The sequence below is a fragment of the Tympanuchus pallidicinctus genome, unplaced genomic scaffold, assembly GCF_026119805.1.
Source record: "Tympanuchus pallidicinctus isolate F22 unplaced genomic scaffold, pur_lepc_1.0 scaffold3, whole genome shotgun sequence".
NCBI lineage: Eukaryota > Metazoa > Chordata > Aves > Galliformes > Phasianidae > Tympanuchus > Tympanuchus pallidicinctus.
The window spans coordinates 78,760,818-78,784,516 of NW_026294747.1; the positions used below are offsets into that span (position 1 = coordinate 78,760,818).

The 23,699-nt window shown below is 42.8% G+C and overlaps 1 protein-coding gene across 2 annotated transcripts in view; it reads left to right on the top strand.

Moving 5' to 3' along the window:
- The window catches only part of RSU1 (Ras suppressor protein 1), a 98,062-nt gene extending 79,379 nt beyond the window's left edge, over nt 1-18,683 (top strand). For both annotated transcript variants that reach the window (XM_052696987.1, XM_052696988.1), the window contains exon 9: nt 18,206-18,683. In XM_052696987.1, coding sequence (XP_052552947.1) covers nt 18,206-18,308 — 103 coding nt within the window. In that variant the 3' untranslated portion in view covers nt 18,309-18,683. The remainder of the gene's footprint in view (nt 1-18,205) is intronic.
- The last annotated feature ends 5,016 nt before the right edge of the window (nt 18,684-23,699 follow it).

The window sequence follows — 23,699 nt, forward strand, 5'->3', positions numbered from 1 at the left end:
TGTGTTTGCCTGTGCAGGTCATTCCCACAGTGTCCCTTGGCACCTCTCCTGGCAGGGCATTTGCTTGTTTCCTCTCCTATTCTGAAAATGCCAGGGAAACTGTGAGGAATAACTGTGGTCTGACTTCTTTCTGTCTTGTGTCTATAGTTCAGATTGAAGCTACTATCCATGATTTGCACCAAAAAGCTCATTTTGCTTTAATAAGAATTATTTCTTTTACTTAATACGTGAAGCCCATCAAGTGGGTCCGGTCCAGCTCTAAAGATGTCAAGTCAATTAATCATGGAAGGAGAGTCAGGACAGAGTTTGTCTCTATATGTGGAATCGGAATCAGGACAGTGCTAGGAACTGCTCAAGACCAAGATATATGGCTGTTCTGATACAAAGTAAAAAGCATTTTTTAAATTAATGTCCTTGGCATGGACTACGCTAATACTTTCCTTTTGCAACATTTATTTTTTCATTAATGGTGCTAATGTGACCTAAAGATGAATGTGTAAAAGTGACAAGCACCATGTATGTTTAAACAGGAAAGGGTCTCCTGAAGTCTGTGCTCATACTGGATGTTCTTGGTCTTGAAGTAACGGTATTGAAAACCATAGAGTAAGGAGAACTTCCGCAGTGTCTGGGGGATTTGTTTCTCTTGCCATTCAAGGGCCCCCGTGTTTTTCTGTCCTGCACTATAAGGGTTCCCTGAATTAATATGATCTGAACTCTCATCTGTTCTTTCACTCACTCCATGCTTCTTTTCTTCACCAAGGTAAGAAATGCGTGTATGTTTCTTATAGTATGCCACCGTCGTCCTCTTTTTCCTATGCCAAGGTCAACTGCTTTTCTTTGCATGAAAATGCGTGTGTCCCTTCACTCTTCTTCTGTCCTCATTGCTCCTCCTTCCTCTCTTCCATCCTCTGCCTAGCTCTTACTTTTTGCCTCTCCCTGAGGCAATTTGTTCCAAGTATGTGCATTTCTAAAGTGTACTGGGAGCAAGAGCTGCAAGGATACGGGAGGGAAGAAGGGGATTGTTAATGCTGGTAAGAAGGATGGCAGCCATCCCCTGGCTATTTGATCTATAAACCATTACCGACAGACTCGGATGTCTGAGGCAGCTGCATAACTAAATGCAAGAGGTCACAAACTCACGGGCTCTGTGTATATATACCTTTCCCCTTTCATTTTCTTGTTTTCACCAAAATCAATATGACATTGCCAATTGCCTAGAACATTCCCTAAAATGTGGGAATTCATCAAATAATCCAGCATTCTGAAATTATCTTGTTATAAACGAACACTGAGAAATGCCACTTGGCCAAGAATCACAACACTATGAAAACTAACCTTCCTGTGCTCTTAGGCTGTCAGTCCCTCTGCACAATGTTGTTGTTTTTTATCCAGGATGCACTGGGGTTTTCTTTCACAGCTGTTACACACAGTGCTCTAACATCTCTTTGGCAAGAAACCCAAGCTGACCATTTTTCTGTAATGTGGCTCTCTTCCATCACACTGATTCCTCACCATTCTTTTTGTCAGCTTTGCATGTGTTCCTGGGCTTTGAGTGGTAATGGAGAGTTTACTATACAACATGCATGCATGTTCCTCTGTGTAACTACACCTTTTGATTCATACCATGTCAATTTGTTGATCTGAAGGAAAGGTCTGAACAAACTATACTGCAGTCATTAGACCAAGTAAAGAAGTGAAGTCAGCGTACCTTTGCTTGTGGTGGTTGGGTTTTTGGTAAGTTTATTTTCAAATTGCAGTGGCTTCTTTTGTTTTGATTTAATATGGAGAAGTAATAAAACAATAAGAAAGTGGGAACTTTCTTAAATAGAAAAATATCAATGATTCTGAACTGCTTCTTCTGATTTTCAGTGAAGTGTTCCAAAAAGGCTTTAGCTGGAAGGTTGGCATAGATTGTAAGAAAACACTTACTTGAGTATAGTAGTGTCTAACTTCTGAATTAAGTATCTTACATTAAATTAAAAAAAAAAAAAAAGATGTGATACATATTTCAGCTTGGTATTCAATCTTGATCCAGTTTACTTGCTGTGATAAAAACTGCAGCCCACTGAAATCCCAGAGAGATTCATAGAGAGCTGTTGTTTGCCATAGAACCATTTCTCAAAGATAAATTACGTAGCAGTAAAGACAAGTTCATAAACTTTATTGTATTTGCTTTAGTAGCGGTGCTTTAGGTGCTACCAGGAAGGCAAATTTGACACTTAGGCCTTCCCCAGGGTTTATTGAACTGTCTTAGAAACTGCCTCTTTTAATTTTTTTCCTTTTAGGATCTTTCCTAAGCTCAGTATGGGAGGGGGAGGAAGAGGATGGTCTTTTTTTCTCGATCTTTGCTTGATCTTTCTTACTTCCTAGTTTTCCTAGCATGTAAAAAAGAATCATACTCTAAGGAAAAAATGATACTCTCTGTACGTTATTGACTCAAAACCATGTTACTTTTTATAGTCTTGCCATTTTTCTTCAATAGCATGCATCTTTGTCATAGTTTTAAAATTATCTAGAAATAGTACAGTTACAGTTCTTAAAATTATGTGCAGCTATGAGCAATATGTACTATCCACATTTTCCATATGTTGAGACAATGTTCTAGTTTTTTGTGTATAGTAAAAAAAAAAAAGTCAGCAATAAACAGTCAATCAAGTGGAACTGTATCTTAATAACTGAGTAATTTAAAAAGTTAATATCAAGCTCCTTTACATTTGTATTCTAGAATTCTAGGATGAAATGTTCTTTGAGGCCCTGTGTACAAGTCCTGAAATAGTAGGTCTTTCTGGACTTTGCAGACTGCTTTAGCACCAAAGGATTTCTGACTGTTTGCTTTAATTGATTTATTTTTCTTGACAATTTCCATTGATCTTTAAGCAGCTATGATTTTCACTGCCTCTCTCCAGGTTTCATTTTAGGAAAAATGTAGGAGTGTTGAACTGTTGATATCTTTAGGTGATATTGCGGTCGCTTTTGAGACATAGTTCAAACTGCAAGGTATCAGCCTGGAAGACGTAAAGAAAGATAAAGGCAAGAGTTTATCTTCACTGCCCATGCAGGCGTATCTCTCACAGCGTAATAGCTGTTGTGCTGTCAAATCCAAGGTACAGGTACTTTTTGCCACGGTATCTTTGTGTGAGTTCAGTCTGAGGGAACTGCCTGACCACATCATGGTAAATACAGCTTTGTGTCTTTGTCACTGTGAGGATGTTACAGAGAGGGAACAACCAAAAGCTGCTTTTGTTGCAACAAAAATCTCATTTTGACAGTAAAGCATAGCCAGGCAGAGAGCTAAATCATATCCAGTGTGTTATGTTTTAACCCTCAGCATCCTTAACTGAGGCCCAACACATGAACACCCAGAATTCAAGTGCATTCTCAGGAATGCAAGCACAGAAATAGAAAAGAAATCAGATGTGTCCACCATATATTGCAGCAGCTATGTAGATCATGAACCTCATGAATCCCCTTTCTTGAGGAACCTATTTCCTAGTGTAGGGGCTGATCAAGTGGGTAAATTGTCTGGCAACACCATTAGGAGTCACAGTTTGGTGGCTCAGCAGGGGAGCGTGCTCTGGAAGCATCCTGTGGTCAGCTAGAGTGCTGAGCAACAAGCTGACAGCAGCCAGGTGCTTCAGTGAGAGTACAGCAGTATCTCAGAAGTGGGTACTGGGCAATAAATTACACAAGATGAGACTGAAGGAAGCAAGCCATCTTTTTATATGCCCTCTCTTTGGCACCAAACAGTTCTGTGACTCTCAGAGACTGAAGTGTTCAATCTCGATGAGCCTCTAGATACTGATGATGCTCATTTTGTTTGTCAGTGAACAGGTGAAAGCTTCCAAAAACACTGATGCCAAATTCTCTAGTGCTTGAAGAACTGCACAGAACTGTTGTGTCTAGGCAAAGTCACTATTTATAAGGGCTCTAGAGTGGTGAAGAAATTAGGCATCCCATATAAGAGAGAAGATGTTTTAGGCCATAAAGAGGAATTGATTTGTGGTTATTATTGCTGCCTTTGATCTGCCAACAGGGATCTGAAACTAATCCACCAGAGCAGCACAATTCTGATATATAGTGCCAGATAGAGATGCCAGAATAGGTTATTCCTGCTGCCTTTGATGCTGCCTTATCATGAAGTGATAAAACAGGTAGACAAAGCAGAGCAAGTAAAGGTTAGGAGAGTGTGTGCTGATGGAAGGCTGCTGGCTGTGTGAAGTGGCTGTCAGTCATCACAGCCACTGCAGGATCAATTAGCCATTTGCAGCATTGCCATAACCTGGTCAAAGACGGGGGGCTGGCCATGCCACGCCAGTTGGTTGATTGGTGCACAGTGTTTGGTGCACAGTGTTTCTTATCCTGAGCACTTTCTTACCGCATGGGGGGAGCAGAAAATGCCAGCTCTATTTCATAAGTAATCCAGTAAGCATGAACATTTACAGAAGTGGACAACAGTATTTTATATAAGGACATTTATCCACCATAGATTCATAATCCACCTATGAATTGTATCAAAAATGAATCTTACTTTAAAATATTGTGCTGTAAGCAGTGATATGGTATAGCTGCTGAGATGTTGGTGGGGTTTCACCACTTCTGATTTCATTTTGTTTAGGAATTGGAGCAATTTGAGGCTTACTAAAGCTATTAGTTCTCTGTAGATCTCACAAGCACGTCAGTCAGCATGCTCATTGCAAAAGATGAGCTTTATATAGATGTTGAATCGATTGGCAGTGAGTTGTCAATAAATGCATCTTCTAGACACTGTGCAATTGACAAACTAATGAAGTACTTTCTCAGTGACAGAGAGATGTTGACAAATCTTTTTTCTGTTTTGCTTTTCCAATTTCTGCATTGGCATTTCTTATAAATCTGCTCCATACCACATGCCAGGATGTATTCCCAAGTAAGGGAGCACCTGTTTGCTACCTTACATGTTTGGGATGGGATTTTGCAACCATGATAGTAACATGAATGTTGAGAAGCTAAGAGGTAAGGACAGTAGTCAGTCAAAGGATCACATCTGATCTCTCTGCAGTGCACTTTCCAGTACGGCTCAAAGAAGATGCGGAGTAGGTGTCCTGCAGTTTGTCACTCAAGACAGCAGCTTAGTGACTGCTTTCTGTTGCACTTTTTCTGCCTTCATTGTTGCTGTAGCACATACATTCATAGAGTCATAGAATGGCTTGAGTTGGAAGGGACCTTAGAGATCATCCAGTTCCAACCCACTGTTGTGAGCCAGCCTGCCACCCACCAGATTAGGCTACCCAGGGCCCCATCCACTCTATCTTGTGCATCTCCAGGGATGGGGTATCCATGGCAATCTGGGCAGCTGTGCCAGTGCCTCACCATCCTCTGAGTAATAGTACAAAGTTTCAGCACCATTTTCCTTTTTCTCTTGCCCAGAAGCAGATGGAACCCTTGCTTTATTTTGCATTCAAGTCTCCTGTGGGCGCCTTTTGCAAATATCTGATGACCAAGCAAAGTAGCTCCTGGCCTTTTTTAAGTTCCATATTTATTTCTTTAACTCATGACCATGTGTAAGCACCAACAATTTAGTATGTGTGCTGCCTACCTACAGCAAAAAGTGTTCAGCAAAACTACATCATACTGGTATGCATAAACCTACCTTCCTTGTAAGAGAAACTATTTTGGTTATTGCATGCATTAAGGAATTTACAGAATGACTCATTGCCCCTAGCTATTACAAACACTTGATGAAAAGAAGTTTTTGTTCCAGTGCTCATAGCCATCACGGATGTTCTTCAGGTATTGCTGTGAAGTCTGGGGTTTGTGAGCAGTACCGCAGCTGCTCTATGCCTATTTGCTTGCATTGAAAAAACTTCACAATAATTGTAGATTATTTAAATGATCAAGAATGGGCTGTTTGACTAGCATCACAAATAAGAGTTTGGCACAGTTTCCAAGATTTTCCAAGTTGCTAGCAGTAATTACAATACAGATCATTATGAAATCTCTATCATAATTCCTAACCAGAAGATCTTTACATTCTCTAAGCTCGGCAGAGTGCTGAAATAGGAAATGTAGGTGATTCTGAAGAAGACAGCGATGAGGCTGTCTCACAGAAATCCTGTCCTGTGCAGTGTGCGCTACTGGATTTTCAGTTGTCATGCACATGTTAACATGGCACTAAGGGCCAAACCTTGCACCCACTGACATCAGAAGCAAAATTTGTACTGTTTTTCTTGTGACAAAAATCAAGTGAAATGTTGCCATTTCACTGAAGTGGGCATCAAGGAAGGACTCCTTTCAGAAGGCTTCTCTGTGTGGGTCTTGAAACAGCCTGAAGGCAGCTCAGATAACCGATACGCTTAAGGGCATCAGAACTTACTCTTTTATGTCCATTGCTTTTATTTCCAAAAAGATGTAACTGTTTCTTTCCAAAGGCATGGCCAACTTCTTACTTTGCAAGGGGGAAGGAAGCCACTGGAAAAGCCTGAAGTGGAGCAGGGATAAGAACTCATATCATGTCTCACCCAGCTCATCCAGCACTGTGAAGAACAAATAAATGAAAAATATTGCCATCAGAAAAAGAGGAGTTTATAACACTCAGTTTCTGGTAACCAAGTTGGTTTCAGTAGGTTTCCAGGAAGCCCAGTCCTTCTCTCAAGGTGTTGGTGGCATGAAAACATATTACTTGTTTTCCCTATTGTTTCAGAACTCCCTCCAACTGCAGATAAGTTTGTTTCACGGAAGAGATCTTTAAGAAAGAGGACAAGATTAAAAAAAAAAAAAAAAGATAAATATTCAAAGCAAATGTTAGAGTCTTGTGTACCTCTTGTGGTTCTGTTTGCTGATGGCTCAGTTTCTATATGGCCTGAGTAATGAAGAGCTGACTAGTGCACCTAGTTAGGTGTAATTCCCTGAGTACTTTTGAAACATAACATACCCAGAAAGACTGTAATGAAAAACAATAGAAAGGCAGCTGGGGGCTTAACTTATGATCTCTGCTCATTACACTAAGCGACATTTTCATTGCAGTGTTACCATCAAGATTATTGGCTGCCACATAACATAGGTCCCACCTGAAAAGATTCTGGAGTAGCTTTGTCTGCACAATTATTAGCCATGGAAAAACACCATAGAGTTGCATAAGACCTAATCATTGATTGCCAGATACTAATGGTGTGACACTTCGTTCAAAATTGGCTGGAAAATTAATTGCATGTTCCCTATCACTTTATTCTGGGGTATCTGTGTGATCATCTTTGGTCTTCTGCAGTAGAAGTATTTAACTGGGAAGCCAACATATTCGTAATTTTTGCTTCCATAATGGAAGCGTGTGATCTCTGGCTTTCCAGCATTTTAACATGAGTAGCAAAAACTATGTTTAAATTGGCTTTGAATCCTCTTGCTCCTTTGCATGTTTGTGGACCTGTCTGAGCACTTGTCAGAGCATCTGGAAGGTCACTGTCATTTGAGTGTTTGTGCCAGTGTGGGCCAGGGGCTTGTGAAGGTCTGTATTTTGGAAATAGATTTCACAAGGAAGGTGGTAAAATTAAATCCATGATGGCCTGGTTCATATTTTCAAAAACTGAATCTAAGAAGGCTATTTCCCCTGGAACAGCCTTCCTGGAAGGTATATTCAACATGAGTTGAATAAAGCTAGCTGAGGTGACTGAGTGCAATTGAATTGCTGTGATGTGCAGTACTTCAGATGTGGTAATATAATGGTCTTTCATAGTTCCACACTTTACTCTTTTCCCTTTATAATGGTCTTTAAAAAAAAAGTGAGTTTTCCCATTTCTTCATCTTTTTTCTAGTAGTGCTTTTTAACAGCTCAACCCAGTGGACTGGAGGAGCCAGGGGTTTCCTGTATCAGTAGCAATGAGCAGCTGCTTCTCTTCCATCTTCTCTTGTCCTGACAGTAACAAGACTAACCTCAAATTTGGAGTATTTATATACACAGATAGTGTATAGACATGGCCAACCACAAACAGACACCCACACAAACTCAGAAATGGCAAGCAATAGCCTGACACAGGAATAAATACTCAAGAACACCCTATTTCCGGATCTCTTCAGTATCTGCCTCCGTAAATCTTGGTCTGTGAGATTATCAAGTCTCCAGACCCACTGCCTCCAACATCCAGCCCCTCAGTGTCTCTGGAAGCACATCCCAGACCCTTTGTCTCTCCAGTATTTAGCACTGGACTCAACTTAGAGACAGGCTAATCAAGCCTGGGGTTTGCTGATGGATCATGCGTGCACACTCTCGAGAACAGAAAATAGAGTTTAGATAGGGCAAAATGGAGGTGGTTTGGCACAGAGTTTGGCTCAGCAAGTGTGCTGACCAGCCTCCTGCTCATGCATGACTGGCCTCATTTATTCCCCACCTGGAACCCTCTTCATTTCCCTGCACTTGCTCTCTGCCATCTCCCTTGATTCCTGCCTTCCACCCTCTTGGCCCTTCTCTTAAACATCTCATGAGTCCCATATTACCCTTAAATACTTATGCTCAATCCCCCAGACTCCCTCTGAGCATCCCATAATCCGTGGTTCCCAAGCGCTTGAGTTGAATCACCCGAGTGGGTTGTGAAATAGGACCAGGACCTAATCCTTTCCCTTTGAGGCCCTCAGGAGTGGTGGTTCATGTGGATTAGATTGGTGCAGTTCATCACTGTTCAGACTTTTAGTCTATTTTGAGTAGTAATGAGGCAGCTGGCCCTGCAGCTAGAAGAGGTGATGAAAGTGGATGCATGAGCCAATCCAGCAGAGCAGGGCAGCAGTATAAACCCTATGTATGAAGAGTTGTGGTCTCCTTAATCTTCTCCCTGCTTCTGCCAATGAAATCAGCCATCCTTGGTGTGCTGCTGAGCAGGCTCAAATTAACTCAGGAACTTCAATATTTGCTTAAAAAAGAAAGAAAAAGACCATGTATCAGTATTTCCCCAGAGTGCCTGTTCTCTACATCTAGTTACTAAGAAAAAAAATAATACATACCGGCCAGACACAGAGTAACTTAAGTTCCTTGGTTTGCGCTTAACTATTTTTACCCTCCATTTTCCTTTTCTTTAATGTTAATTAGATGCACACCAAAATATATATAGTAAATCAATAATAAAGATTATACAAGGAGATTTAACTGTCAACAATTCCCTTAGTGTAGCATTCAAAAAGGAAAATGAGCACTGATTTGTTTAAGCCCAAAGAATGCCACATAAACAGCGACTTTAAAGTAACAGAAAAGTGAGGGAGACTGTGTTCAGTTGGCTCAAGGAAGGTGACTGCTGCAAGCCAGTATGTTTCCTGCACCATGTTCACTGCCTCACTGGATTGATTAGCAAGCAGGCAGGTGACCTTGAATATAGACCCAATAACATCGTTTGGTGAAATGGAGAAAACTGTTGATTTATCTAATTACATGCTCATGATGTTACATAAAGACAAGGGTTGTGATGCTACAGATGACTTTGGTAAGTGCTACATGCTTCTTTCTCACTTGAATAGTCTTCTTCCTTCTTGTTGCATATTTTTGCCAAAGAGGCTGATCCTGGTCATGCAGATTTTGCAACCCTTAATTCCTTTTCATTCATTAGATGGAGGATGTTGTTTGTTCCAATGTGTGCCTCAGCTCTCAAGAGTTTGCAGTCGATACCTTTATCTAGCACTAAAATGTTTTGGTTTTTTTTTTCTGGTCATAAATAGGTGGGGAAAATTCTCCATTGAAGCCTGTGGAAATTCTTAGCCATAGGACTTGGGGTTCTGACCTATGCAGTTTCTCATGCCTGGAATTGATCAATGGACTGGTCTGTGCATGCAAGCTGAGCTGCTCTCTCATCCATTTGAAAAGGAGTGTGAGAAGGGAAATCAGCCCTCCCAGATCTGTTTAAAGATGTGAATCCCTGGGGAGAAATTCTGTGTAAACGATTTTGATAGGACCATGTCCAGGTGCAGAAATGAATCATTTTCTCCTTGGTTCCCTCAAGCTGCCATCTCATTCTGTTGGAGCTAGATGGGGGTTATTTTATAAACTCAGTAGAGTCTCTAAATGAAATCTTTGTGTTTCTCTTTATCTCATTTTTTGAAGATATACACATAAGCATGTCCTCTCCTTTGCATGTATGACATTTCCATGTAAGACCCCTAGGTGTATCGCTCTGCCTTTGTGCAGTGGCAGAGGTGTTTGTTGCTCAGTTTGTTGTGCGTTGGGTTGGTCCGATTTTCAGAAGACAGATGCCAGTGATCCATGTGCTTTCAAAAACCATTCTGCCAAGAGCCAGATTTTGTATAAGGTCTTTAATGTTGTATGTACAGGATCATTATCCAATTTTGCAAATCTTGGCCTATACATTTTCCTTTAAAAAAGACTTTTCTTGTGAGTGAGGTTTCTGTGAGCTTCCAGCTGTGCTTCTGTAACACACCTCTCATTTAAAGTACTTGTTTCAAAAGGCTGCTGGCCTCAGAGTGGATAAGGAAATGCTTTTTTTTTTTTTTATTACTATATATTAACTAAAGAGATGCCTAACACCTACTTGGAATTCCTTTTGGGGAAAAATAAAGTTGTCCTTAATGTGCAAGAGTTCAAAGAAGTAGAGATTCACCATTTTAAGAGCTCACGTGTCTGGCAGAATTAAGATCATTCTGCAACAGCTAGCCCTATAGGAAAGCAGATGTCTGTTACTTAGCTCAGATCTCCCTGCACGTACACATCTCTGAAATATTTCTGTAATGTATTTTCTGGATCATTTTCCCTTCACAATTGCAGTTTGGGCTGCTGCAAAGTCACGGCAGAACTGATGGTGTTGTTGTGAGGGGCAACATGGAGCTAAGCTTCTGAGCTAAGCCAGAGGTCCAGGTAGTCAGGGCTCCATCTCTGTCAGTAACATGTAGGTAAATAGCATCAGAAACATGGCAAGTAGAGACTGATTCTCTTCTGAAGGTAAATGGCACAGCAGTTATAAAGTGGAGAGATGGGGACTGAGGGATCTGGCAGAAGGTTGTGCTGTGGGATTCAATTGTGAAGTGCAAAGATGTCAGGTCTGGCTGGTGGGAGACGTGGGATGGATGGGCTTGTCTCGAGGGTGCACGTTCTAGGGTCATTAAGACAGTGAGCCACGGGACAGTTCTGGTGGAATACTTTGTTATTGAGCTTTGGAGTGTTTTTTAGGCAGGAATTCACAATAAGTCAGTGTTGAGCTGTATGACTCAGCTGAGTCTATAAAGTAATGCAGCTAACAGCTTGCGTGCAAAGTGGGAGCAGAGGAATGGTTTCTCTGGGCGGACTTCATCTAACATTTTAAAATACCTAAATGTGAGCGTGTGTGTGTCAGCTAGCTGCCTACTGTCCATCCTAGTCAGTGGAAATCTGTAGCAGCAGATAGCAACTGAGCATCTCGCAGCAGCCCTTTACATTTGGTAAGATGGAAAGCTCTCGGCTCTGCTGGTTTTGTCAGCAGGATTTCCATTGAGTGTCCCATGAGCTTGGACAGCCAGCTCTGCACCCATCCTGATCTCTTCTTTCTGAATCGTGCTCTTAGAAATGAAACTCACTAGAAACGAGAACTGAAGTGGGCTGTTTCAGCAGGGCTTGTGTTTTAGCCTGTGTCCTAATGCCGTGATTCATATACTAGGTGAGATATGCCCCCAGTGAGCACAGGCTGCTTCCTCTCATTGTGTTCCTTTCTTCACCTATGTGGCCCAGGCCAAACTGCGGCCTGGCAGTATCATGAACAACACTGTGCTCTTCCCTGAAGAGCTGGCACTGCCTGGTGGGACAGAACAGCCCAACCTACCATGGAGAGGTAGCTGGGTACCCTGTGAGATTTCTGTGTGATCGCAGCTGAGGAAGATCTGAGAGCACTTGGATCCCCAGCTCTGCTGATGCAGAAAGTCTCGTTGAAAGGCACCGTGCAGGATTTGGGGGTGCAGGGAAAGGTGATGCCAGGGTAACCTTTTCAAAGGCTTTGGGTTATAAAGATTACTTGGGGCTCTGGAGGCTTGAGCCAGTTTGAAATACTAGAGAGTGAGAGCAGGGAGCAGAGGAAGACAAAGCATCACAGACCTGGCAATGCTGGAGCAGCCATGCAGTGTGTTGAGGCTGTATGGCCCAGGTACTCTGAACCAGCATCAGGCAAGGGGAAGCACCAGTGCCTGCCCCGCTCACAGTGAGTGCCACCAGAGTGTCTGGGCATGAAGAGCGAGCTGGCACACAAACAGATGACAGGCCAAATCTGATTTTTGTTTTGAAGGAACTCACAGAAAGCTTCAGATGATGAACATCTCTCACACTGCTGCCATCTGCTCTTGAAGCACTTGCAAACAAGGGGTAAAAAATTAGCTGAATAAAACAAGTCACTCTTATCTGTGCTTCTTTATGAAGAATCCTAAAACAGCAGCTTGCAGTCCAAGTGTTCAAGGTAACCGGATATTTGTTTCACTTACCCATGAAGTATTTCTCTTACTTTAAATTGTTTGACTTACATTACAGAAAAAAATAAGTCAGTGGTAAGCTACCAAAATTACACAATACTTGCAAAGTAATTTTCACTCACACACACACACACACACAAACCTATTTCCCCTCATGGGTACATCATTGGCACATTAAACTCCTGCATCTGTCTCCACCCTGGGAGAAGGTGCTTTTGAGGAGGTGATATGTTAGCAGCTCCTGACAGAGAGAAGGCCAGGCTCAGTTGCAGGGGGAGCATACCATGGAGGCAGCAAGCTGTGCAAAGACTGCCTGGGCAAAGGCCTCTTGCAGAAAGTGCTGGAGAGTTGAAACTAATGCAGGCTAAGCAACTAAGTGTCTCAGTCTTGCAGTACATTCAGATTTTAGTCTTTTGTGATGCCATGGCTCATGTAGCCTTTTCCCTCTCCTGGTTCAGCAGGTGAGCTTGGGATCCATCCAGCTGAGCTCACCATAAATAACCAAGATTGAAAAAATACCCACTTTTCTAAAATTGATCTTTTATTTATGTTTCTCAGCTTGCAGTATGTATGTGAAGATAATATTCCTCCAACATCTAATCTACCTGTACCTGCCCTTTTTATTCTTCATACTCACCCTGTAGCTCTCCTACAGGCAGAACGAGCAATGTATTTTTATGGCTAGCCTTGTGATCCTATTTCAAACTGCTTAAACTCAAGAAAAGCAATGTGTACCTCCAACACTTTACACTAGTTTGCTCATCCACACTAGTTCACTAATCTCTGGGAATATGCAGCCTTCAGCTAGTGTTTGTTGTCTTGCACAAGGGAGAAATACTGGAGAAAATTGTGTTGAAGAGGGTTTTTGAAAATGACAACATTGGAACTTTGTGAGTTTTAAATTCAGAGATTTGGTGGCAAGGCTGCATGTCTGAGCTTATACTCTAAATTGCAACATTTAGCAATTTGTAGTTTAATTTAGAAGGATCACCTACTTTCCTAAGTGCTTAAGTAATGTGGCAGGCTATGGTTATTGATTCTCTCTAAATTTATTACAAGAAAGCTGTATTCACTCTTTCCCCTTGGGAATGCCCCTCCTGAACTGCATGCTTGCTAGTGACAGCTTAGACCCCTGATACATAACCAAAGACCTTGCCTAATATCCTTGCAACTGCTCAGGGAATTTTTATTAAGTAAAAGCATCATTAAAGTAGACAGAATGATGAAGTTTAATGAGTGTCTTTCCCACTTGATATTGTTAGTTTTGCAGCAGCAGCCTTAGTGCTTGCATTTGTTAGTGGGGCAGACAGAGAATGCAGGGAGATTTTGTTTATATTTGCATACAAAGAAACATTTATGTTCATGAGAGAAGTTTGCTTTGAAAAATGTGGTACAAGGAAAGAAAGCAACCAGAAATCTCTATATGGGGACTTTCATCATTTTCTGACTTGCGTTTAATCTCCCCTTTCACTTCAGCACAACGAGAAGACTACATGCAATGCAGCTGTAGCTGCTAATTGTACAATGGTTCAATAGTTTGCAAGCTGTGGTTATGCTAACTGGCTCCCAACTGCTGCTGCAAACTGCAAATACCTCAAGCGTTTGTTTGCAGTCCACATTTTACTCGTCAGCCCAGGCTTTGGGTAGAGAGGTGTACACAGTGCACTTCCTGGAGCTGTACCAGCCTCAGCAACCAATGATGTTCCAAAATACCAAGTATGAAGGTGTCATGTAGGTATTGACAGCCTTTACCTCACCAATCTGCCATAAAACAGTAGGCACAGTCAGTCAGCCTCAGCATTGCTCTCTGTTTATTGAGCCCATCTGCCTATGTTGAGGGTCTCGCCACGCAAAGAGCCGCATCAAGGTGCCAGCTCTCAGCAGCTTGCTGCCCATCAGCCAGGTTGCGGGGCTGTCAGCAGGCATGTTTTGGGCTGACCTGAGCCAAGGGCAGGGTGCAAGTGTCTCAGCCCGTGTTTGACTCCGTGGCAACGGCAGAGCAGCATTATTCACTGTTACAGTTTGGCTGACAGGCGGTGACTTATATACGCTGTGGTTTCTGTGTCTGTTCCCTTCCAGGAGGTAACAAAATCATGAAGGAGCAATGTGTGAACTCCACACCTCTTAAAGCCAAAGGGTTTGGGGTTCTCATGCAGTTTGGTTAGTTGCTTCTCTGTATGGATCACTTAAATTAGGGCTTTTTGTTTTTGGCTTTTTCTGTTGTTTTTTTCTCCTCGGGAGCTATAAAGGTGGTGTCTGTCATTCTACTAGAAGTTCACTGGAAATCCGGAATTCTCTTTTCCCTAGTGTAACAGAAGGCAAGTTCGGTCCCAGCAGCATTATCATAGTCATTATTGTATTTAAATGTTGTTGTGACACCATATGTCTCCTTGTATTTGATGTGTGCAAACACAGGAGAGAGAGTCCCTGTCTGTGCAGGCTTATATAATCTAAATACATCTGATCCTTGCTCTTTGCGTAGCAGACTGCTGTGATAGATTGTAAAGCATTTATCTTCAGCTGAGACAGCATCATGCAGCTGAAACTTACTTGAAATTTTGCCAGAGAAACCTAAGTAGATGTCTTTGATTTGTTTATTTTGAACCCAATAATTACTCTCCTGGATGAAGTTTGGGCACCCACGCCTTGAGAATAAGCAAAAAGAGCATTGAAATGCTGCAACTCGTGTAGATCTACTATTGCAAATGTACTCTTTGCATGGGGGTGGAGAGGGAATCAGTGGAGCACTCCTAGTGCTAAGTATCATAGGGAGCAAGTGCCAAAGTAAAACTGTGACCAGAAATACTGACAGGAAAATTGGGGTTTTTTATCACTTAACACGTGCAGCAGCCTCTGGGCCTCTCTTCACAGTCAAAAGATGTTGCCCAAGGAGACTTTACTGAAACTTCTTAGTTGATTCAAAATTGTCCATAGTCAGTTCTTCCACTTCAAAAGCATTCATGAAGTCAGCAGAACCTGACTGAACCTGTCCCACCAAATCTTTTATTTTCAGAAATGGTTTGCTAATCTGAGCCCTGCCAGTCCACGAGCTTGAAAATTTGCACTGAGAAAGCAGAAAATGAGAGACATAATGGATACCCAAAGGGTTTCCGAGTGGGAAATTCACATAAAGCTTCCAAGGAAAAAAAAAAAAAAGTGGAACCTGAGCAAAAAAAAAAAAAAAGGCATAAAACCAAAAAAAAAAAAAACATTAAAGCCTTTCTGGTCCTTTCTGGATTATCACTAATGGGATGAAGGAGCTGTGGGCAGCAGCAGACTGAAGATGCAGAACAGCAGCAGTGGACTTCTGTTCCAGTCTGCTGGGGGAGGAGGTTCTGCTCACATGCCGTGGATGTGTGGATTCTCTATTAATTCAGTTGTTGAAGTCCCTCATGTGGACCTTCTTACTATATGAAAAACCTCACATTACACTCTAATGTAATGTTATTTCTCCAGAGCCAAAAAGCAGCTTGAATGTTAATTTAGTGTTTAACTAACTCTTGGTTCACAAATTGGAGCACCATCTATTTCCACTTCTCTGTTGCTAACTTCTCACAGTTAGGAAATTATTGCTGACAGCGGCTCAAATCCTGTGCCGCATATTGTTGAGAAAAAGATGCTTCTTGTCTCTGGACTCTTTCTACCCTGGATCGGTTTCTGACGAGAGAACCTCTCTGAATGACAGCTGAAATATTTCTGTGCTCTTCTACAATAGTATTTCCTGATACCAAAACATCTCCTCCCCTGTCTTCCCTCCCCCAGTTCACTTGACGTCTTGCAAAATGGGATGGGTATTTAGGACGGATGTTTGATTGGTACATGTGCTGTACTGGATGAAATACAGCCTTGTGCCATTGGGGCTGTATATCTTACAAAAAGGAAAATACGTGTATTCTAGCTAACAGACAGCATGTGGTTATCACGGAGGTTCAGGGCTTTCTTTGTGTTCCTCAGGAAATGGGATCTGATTTCTCACTGACAGCAGGTGATGGCATACATAACAGTTCAGTAAGGTCTGTGTCTTAGCAATGTCTTAGTTTACAGCTGTATTTTCCTTGAGCAGGGCTGTTTTGGGCACAGTGTGCCTTGACAGCAGTCTGCTCAGCAGCGTGATGTACAGCTGCAGTTGCTGAGGAGGTGAAAACGAGCGCTGCCTCTCCTCAGTGCTCTGTAAGCTCTAATCCCATTTTGCAATCCAGGAACCCCAGGGCTGAAGTATCCTCCAGGTGCTGCACAACAAAGCTCAGAGCAGGTGCAAGGTTTTAACCTCCCAGCTTCAGCAGTCTTAGCTACAACCTCTCCGTGCCTGCCATAAATAGCTCCACCAGAGCCATGCTGTGCAGCATGGTAAATGAAGGGTATCTCTGTCTCTTTGAATCCTTGTTCAACATCTCTTGCGTGAAGTTGGCCACGTAGTCCACCAGGCCCTGTGTAAGAAGCAGGGCAAATCCTCTGCATCTGAAAGTAATTTCAGCTTGCAGAGTACAAAAGGTGACTTAGCTAAAGAGTTGCTTTATCTCTGAGATACACACTCAGGCCGTTATCCACTGCAGAGCTACCTATCAGGTCACACTTTCTGGAGAAGCAAAAACAATTCATGAGAAGCTGGCTCTGTCCTGACGTTGCTTTGCAAAAGGCTCTGCAGCCAGTCCTAGTTTGCAGCAGGGGTGCTCAGATGTGTGAGCACTGCAGGTGGGCTTCATCAGGACTGAATGAGCCACACTTGGGCACATCAAAAGGCCCCAAGCATGTCCTGTTTCTTGAGAAATTCCACCAGAAGCTGAGTGCCAAAAGCAGGGTGACATAAGAGGCCAGTACCTTTACCTTTTTCAGCAGCAGCAATCCTCTCAGGTTGTGGAGGTGTGGAGGTTGTGGAGTGCCCAGCCTCATTGGCAACATTTGAATGTGGGATCAGAGCAGACACCCCCCAGCACAAAGGTGAGGTGTTAGCAGGGTGACGCCTTCCAGAGGGATTTTGGTGTTTGTGTCACTGTTCCAGGTGTTTGTGCAGCTGAATGAGCAGAAACAAAGCCTGTTCCTGCTCCCTTCTGTGCACACAGACACCTCCACAAAGTGCGACTTCAAAAAGCACTCTGTGCGAAGAAGGGAAGTTAAGTTTGAGCTGTGTTTATTTTTGGTGTGTTTTTAATTTAGTTTCATCAAGTTTACTCATAAATTATCTATTAATTACTGTGTGATATTTAGCAAGATCCTCTCAGCCATGTAGTCTATTTAGTGCTGCTTTGAATGCTTGCCGTCTTAATTGTAGGATACTTTGTCAACATTTAATCAGTGGTACTTACTAATGTGGCAGTGATGTGTTGGTAGCTGTCCCAGTACTATCAATCATGTGTGAGCAGCAAAGAAGGCTGTGACACCATTGCTCTCTGTCACATTATCAAGCCCTTGGGTTTTCTGGTTAGGGATGATGCTCACTTTGCTTTAAGAGGGCACTCTATCTCTCCAGTTCAAGCCAATTTTTGTCATTGTCGACTTGAATATGTGTTGTCGCAGAGCTCTGTGCTTCAATTCCATAACTGCCAAGGAGGGGTTGCTAGTTTCTCAATTCAGAGCTGATTGCTCCAAAGGCCTGCTCTTCCTGGTGTTTCTCTGGTCAGTCACAAACAAACTGATAATATGGATTGCAGCATGAGATCTGACAGAAGAATCGGTGTATTGAGACAAAATAAATGTTATGACCTTCCGTGTTTGTTTTTTTTTTTCTAGTAACCATATGTCTCATTGAACACGCTGCAGATCAAAAGCCTATATTTAATGGTTTGATAACAAATGTTGTCTCATTTCCTTGCAGTCTTTATGGCAGACACATGCAGGCAAACCCTGAACCTCCGAAGAAGAACAATGACAAGTCAAAGAAGATCAGTCGTAAGCCTCTGGCAGCCAGGAACAAATAAGTCTCCAGCTTGTGCCTCTGGTTTTATATCTTTAACATTTCTTTTGCATGTGCCTGTAATATTCCAACACATCTCCTATTACTCATATTGTAAGGAAGCGAAGACTAAAGGTAAAACCAATTTACTGTGTGTGCTGCTTTAGAGGATACTGCTTAAAGAATACAGAATCGTATTCTTTCCTAATTACGGTCACATTTATGTAGCCATTTAATATATCACTGTCAGACACATTTTAGCTTTTCTATTTATACATATGTTAATGCCCTCTGTTCACACATATCACATCCTGTTAATATCAGGGTTTTGCACCTATATTATACAATATTAAATTTCATATACTATTCCAAACGATTTTAATAAAGGTCTCTATTTGTACTGTGGTTTGATTTCTTCAGCAGGACTTCCGAACAGCAACGTTCGTGAAGAATGCATGTGTCCCGTTTCCTGCAGTGTGTTCCTTTCTTTTGTAGGGATGTAATAACATTTTCTCTGATGTGAGTTAGTTAAAATTTAAAGCCTTCTGTTCAAGGACTTTAAATTTTCAATCAGTTTCATTTTTTTTTTCCTTTGCTGGGCCCTGCATTTTTGCCTTGAAGGTTATTTTGAAACCAGGGAGTAGGGGAAGAGAAAGAGGAAAGAAAAAAAATTATAAGGAGCTGCCAATTGCCAGCCTCAATTTGGGGAAAGTGAGCTTTCTCATTTGAAGAAGATGGTACTTCTGCCAATTTTTTAAAGCAATTTTTTTTAAAGCAGAAGACCCAAATAATGTATTTAATCTCTGCCATGAAAATGCTGTACTGAAGAGCCGTTCCAAATGGCTGTTGAAAATGCCACAGGTGCTATATTTATCTGTACAAAGCCTGCACCACAACCAAGCTCAGAGGCTACAGTTGTGAAGCGATTAAACAACAAATTGTTTAACATCTGAAACAGCTTCAGGTCTTATCAGTGGGAGGAAAAAATAATAATACAGACAGTGATTTCCGAACAGTTTTAGTCTTGCAAAAGCAAAATCTAACCAAGCAACTCAAGGAGCAAGAATAGATGCTCGTAACTGGATTGCTCCAGTCAGGACCTTCCTGCTCCCTGTTTCCATTTCCATGGATTTCATACTTGAGCAATCCACTGCTGGATCTCTGATGTTGTCTGGCCAGCAAGCCAGGAAACATGCCCAGAATGCTGCTGTATTAAATAAGAATAGAAAAGGTTATAAATATCTCATGCTAGAAATGATACATTTTGCATCTAAAGACTCTTACCACCACCAGCCTCTTGATGGTGTTCAAGGCTACCCTGGCATTTAAGTAATAAGTGGATGTCTTAGGCTGGGAATAAGCGTATTGACATATATTTTGCAACAGATTTTTTGAATTGGCAAGCAGGGGTAGGAAGTTGGCTTCAAGCTTTAGAGACATTTTAAGTGGTCTTTGATACTTCAGAAGAATGAGGCAGCCTTGATAGGCAGATGGAAAATGGTGAAAATAATAAACTTGTCAGGAACAGTCAATTTTATCTTTTGCAGGCTCTGCAGAGGATTTCCAAACCTCCTAAGTGATCTGTCTAGGAAAACAGTTCCAAGTGAAACAGAGCCATTGAGGGGCTGGGTTGGCCACCTGCTTGAGTGCACACAATGAAATCTACATGAAGGCATTAAAACATGAGGGTATCTAATGACAGCCTTGAAAAAAGATCAGTGAAATGTCAGAAGATCCCAAAACTACTGAGCCTCTGTTATCTTGGCAGACACCTGCTTTCCTTGCTTTCACAAGGCTGTTTTACGTATGCTGACTTCAGGGCTCTGAAGACCAGCATGCTCCTGCTGCCTCTGAACCTCTTTGCTGGGATTCAAACTAACCTGTTGGACTCCATCTGAGATGTAATTTGTGGCTGAGGGCAGGGCACTGCACAGCAGCAAGGGGTGCAGCTGAGCCCTCAGCAGCTCTGCAGGCCAACCTACATGGGACCTGTGCCCTGCTGGCATCTCCCTGGGGACACCTGGGCGCTGACTGCCATCAGCTTGGTAGCAGAGTGGCTTTTTCTCACCAGGGTGGAGATCCAGCTGGATCCAACCACAGGTGGTACTGAGGCTGATCCATTGTCTGGAGGTCCTGGGGTGAAGAGGGAGAGGAGCTGCTCAGAACCTGCATTGGCTTCAGAGCATGCAGTAGGGTCTCTTAATATAAAAATAAAAGCTTGTTCAGGAAGGCCTGATAATGTTATTTGTGGGAAGCTATTGCACCGCTTTAAATACACTTCTGATTTTGAAGGATTAGTCAGACTTTCATTAACTGCTGTTGCAAATTTTGTAGATGTGGAAAGAGTCGTGCAAACTCTCCTCTGCAGTATTTCTGAAGTATCGATCGGAACATTCATGGCTTTTCACAGTCAAAAAAAATAATACAGCCAGCCTTCCCACTGCTTCCCCCATGAAGGAACGCAGTTTTGACATGAGAAAGCAAGAATGAGGGGTCTGGGGAAGAGTAAGTGAAAAGCGTGCAGATGAGAAGAATAAAAGAAATCCTAAAGGGAGAAATATTATACGGAAGATGGTGGCAGATGGGGAAAAGAGAAGGTTCTTGAAAAGGAAGATGAAAAAATAAGATAATGATCTGAGTAGAAGATGTAAAGCTGAAATGCAGAAAGCTTCACAAACAGAGAACAAAATGGGTGTTCTGCAGTGGTTCAGGGCAGAATAAAAGGAGTGGGGAAGAAAAGAAAATCATCTGGGATGTAACATGCTAATGTTTTAGTGTTTTTAAAAGATAACCAGCTTCTTAGAGCAAACTGCACAACAGTTTTAAGGCGAGTTTGATGGTGTTATGTATCTGTTCTCTGGAGTTGTTGCTTTTTTAATATTTAAAAACCACTTGTTTCATTTTAATGAGTCACATTTACTTCCCTGCTGTACTTTAAGGCAAGAAGACAGAATCAGAAAATCATAGAATTGTTAAGGTTGGAAAAGACCTCTAGGATCCTGCAGCCCAGTCATCTGCCTACCACCAGTACAGCTCACTAAACCATGTCCATTAGTACCACATCTACGTATTTCTTGAACAGCTCCAGGAATGGTGTCTCCCCCTCTTCCCTGGGCCCGACCACTCTTTCAAAGAAGATGCTGTCTCTTACTGCACTGTGTCAATAATGAAGGTCCCTCAGGTGGTTCCTGTGGGCACTGCTGGAGTAGTTCCATCACACTGAGGCTTCTGCCCACAAGCCCGAGGACACTGTGAGAAGTCATGTCATGAGCACAGAGCTCTGTGAAGGCAGCTCTTTCCTACTCCAGTCACTATATTTCAACATGTTACTGACCTAATTAACAATAGCTGGCTCATGGTCCTTGGAAGGAACTTCTTTTGCCATCCAGTCCTCCATGAGCACTCATTCAGGCTGCCTCTGTGGGCAAGCCTTTCCTACAGCCAAGAACACGCCACTTCAAGGAGAGAAAATCGCTCCTATGAGAAGGAAATTTGCTTTTCATAGCTTTCCAGCACCTGGGAGCTCTTTGGAAACAACAGCACAGGTAATCCTCTATTTAGATTTTGCATGCGGTGCACTGGAAAGAGTTTGGCAATTTTTTTTGGCATACAGTGCAACCTAACACATTTTTTTACTGGATTACTGAAAGACTGACACACTGTGTCTGTGTAAAGAGTGGCGGGGAGGGTGGGAGGGGGAGGCTGGTTGTTCCTACAAATGACAGGGCAAAATGACACCTGAAACCCTAACGAGCATCTGCATCTGCAGGGCTTTTGTGCTCAGGGTGTCTGTTAACCCTGTGCTGCCTCACAGCCCTCCCAATGGACGGAATTGAAAACAGTCCCAGCTCTGAGAGCCCAGGCACTGCTGCACTGCTGCCACTGTGTTTCTCACTTAAAACAGAGATAGGCAACAACATGATCCTGAAGTTTTATCTTTTTGCTGATTGTCAGTTTGGAAGTATGCTTCCCATGGAGTCTCTGGAATAAAAGAATCTTTCTTTTGTTTTTAGCCAGGTCTTTTCCTGTTAAGGAAATGACACCATAGCATCCTTTCATCAATCTGGTCATCAAATCACACCGAAACGGGGGGCATTTTCACATGAGACTGCAGCTTGTCTGGAGATGCAGTCCAAGCCAGCGCTGCTGGATGTTGCATCCCTCAGGTTTGTCCCCCTGTGCTGGGCCAGGTGCTGGGCTCCTGAGGGCAAGTACAGGGAGGATCCTTCCCACTGCCTCCTTCTTGCCCCAGAGCAGAGAAGGGCAGGAGTTCTCTCAGCCCCAACGCTGGGTGCTCTGCACTGCTCAGTGCCATTCTGCAGGTGGGAGGGGTTTATGTCCCTCTGCTGGTGTGAGCAGCAGGTGCCTTGGAGATGGGTAATTTTTCCTGTTTGGAGCGGGTGGTAGCTGTTAATATTCTCATGACAACCAGGAGGAGTGAGACTGTCGTCGCTTATATCAGTTGTTAATTTTGTAAATATTAACAATTTCTAGGATTATGGCACAGGATGTGAGCTGTCAGCTCGCTTTATTTCCCTCCTACTCCTCCTTGCAGTGACACATCCTTCCATGCCAGGATTGGTGCCATGTGTTTGTTGCCTTTCGTTGACACCGGGGCTGGCAGATGTGCTGGGAAGGAGCTATTATAACCTTCCAGAAGTTGGATTTCCTTCCCCCTTTGGGTGCTTTGTTTCCTCTAATCTAAGAAGCCATATGCCTGTGAAGCACAATGGTCTGTGGATACCTGGGCCTGGTTTCTGCCCAAGGCTGCCATCTCCCCTTCCAGCTCCTATCCCTCTGCATCAGGATCTCAATCATCTCTCCAAAGTGAAGTTTCCCTATTGCAAAAAGCCCTTAGAAGTGTCATTTTTATGCTGTGTATCAGGAGCAAACTTTTTTCCATGTTTTTAGACCTAGGAGGTATGGTATCACCCTTGCAGCTCAATCAGTCTGAAGCCTTCTTTAGCAAACGCCTTGGGACAAGGTTAGGGTTAGGCAAAAGACTGGAGACAGCCAGACAATAATGAGTGTCCACAGACCACCTCATTTCAATAATGGTTTTAATGGGGTTTTAATGGAAATCAGGCTCCTGCTCTGCCTGGGCAAGAGAGCAGTGCGCGTTGCTCCTCTTGGTTTACTGATCATTTTGCCAGTGTAATGGCAAGCTGGTGGCCCTGGAGCATGCAGCTATTCCCAGGTCAAACACTCACAAAGCCTGAGGAGCAGGAGCATCTCCTGTCCTGTTGATGGCCCCATAGAGCCTCATATGCTAGCAGGCTTCCACTCCAAGCCCTGGGGCTACTCCAGCTCCATCAGCAGCGCTGCTGAGTGCCAAAGTGCAGGGCACAGTTGGACGTGATGTGTGTTGGGACACAGGCAGCTCATCCTCCCAGTGAGAGAGTGGACATTTGATTAA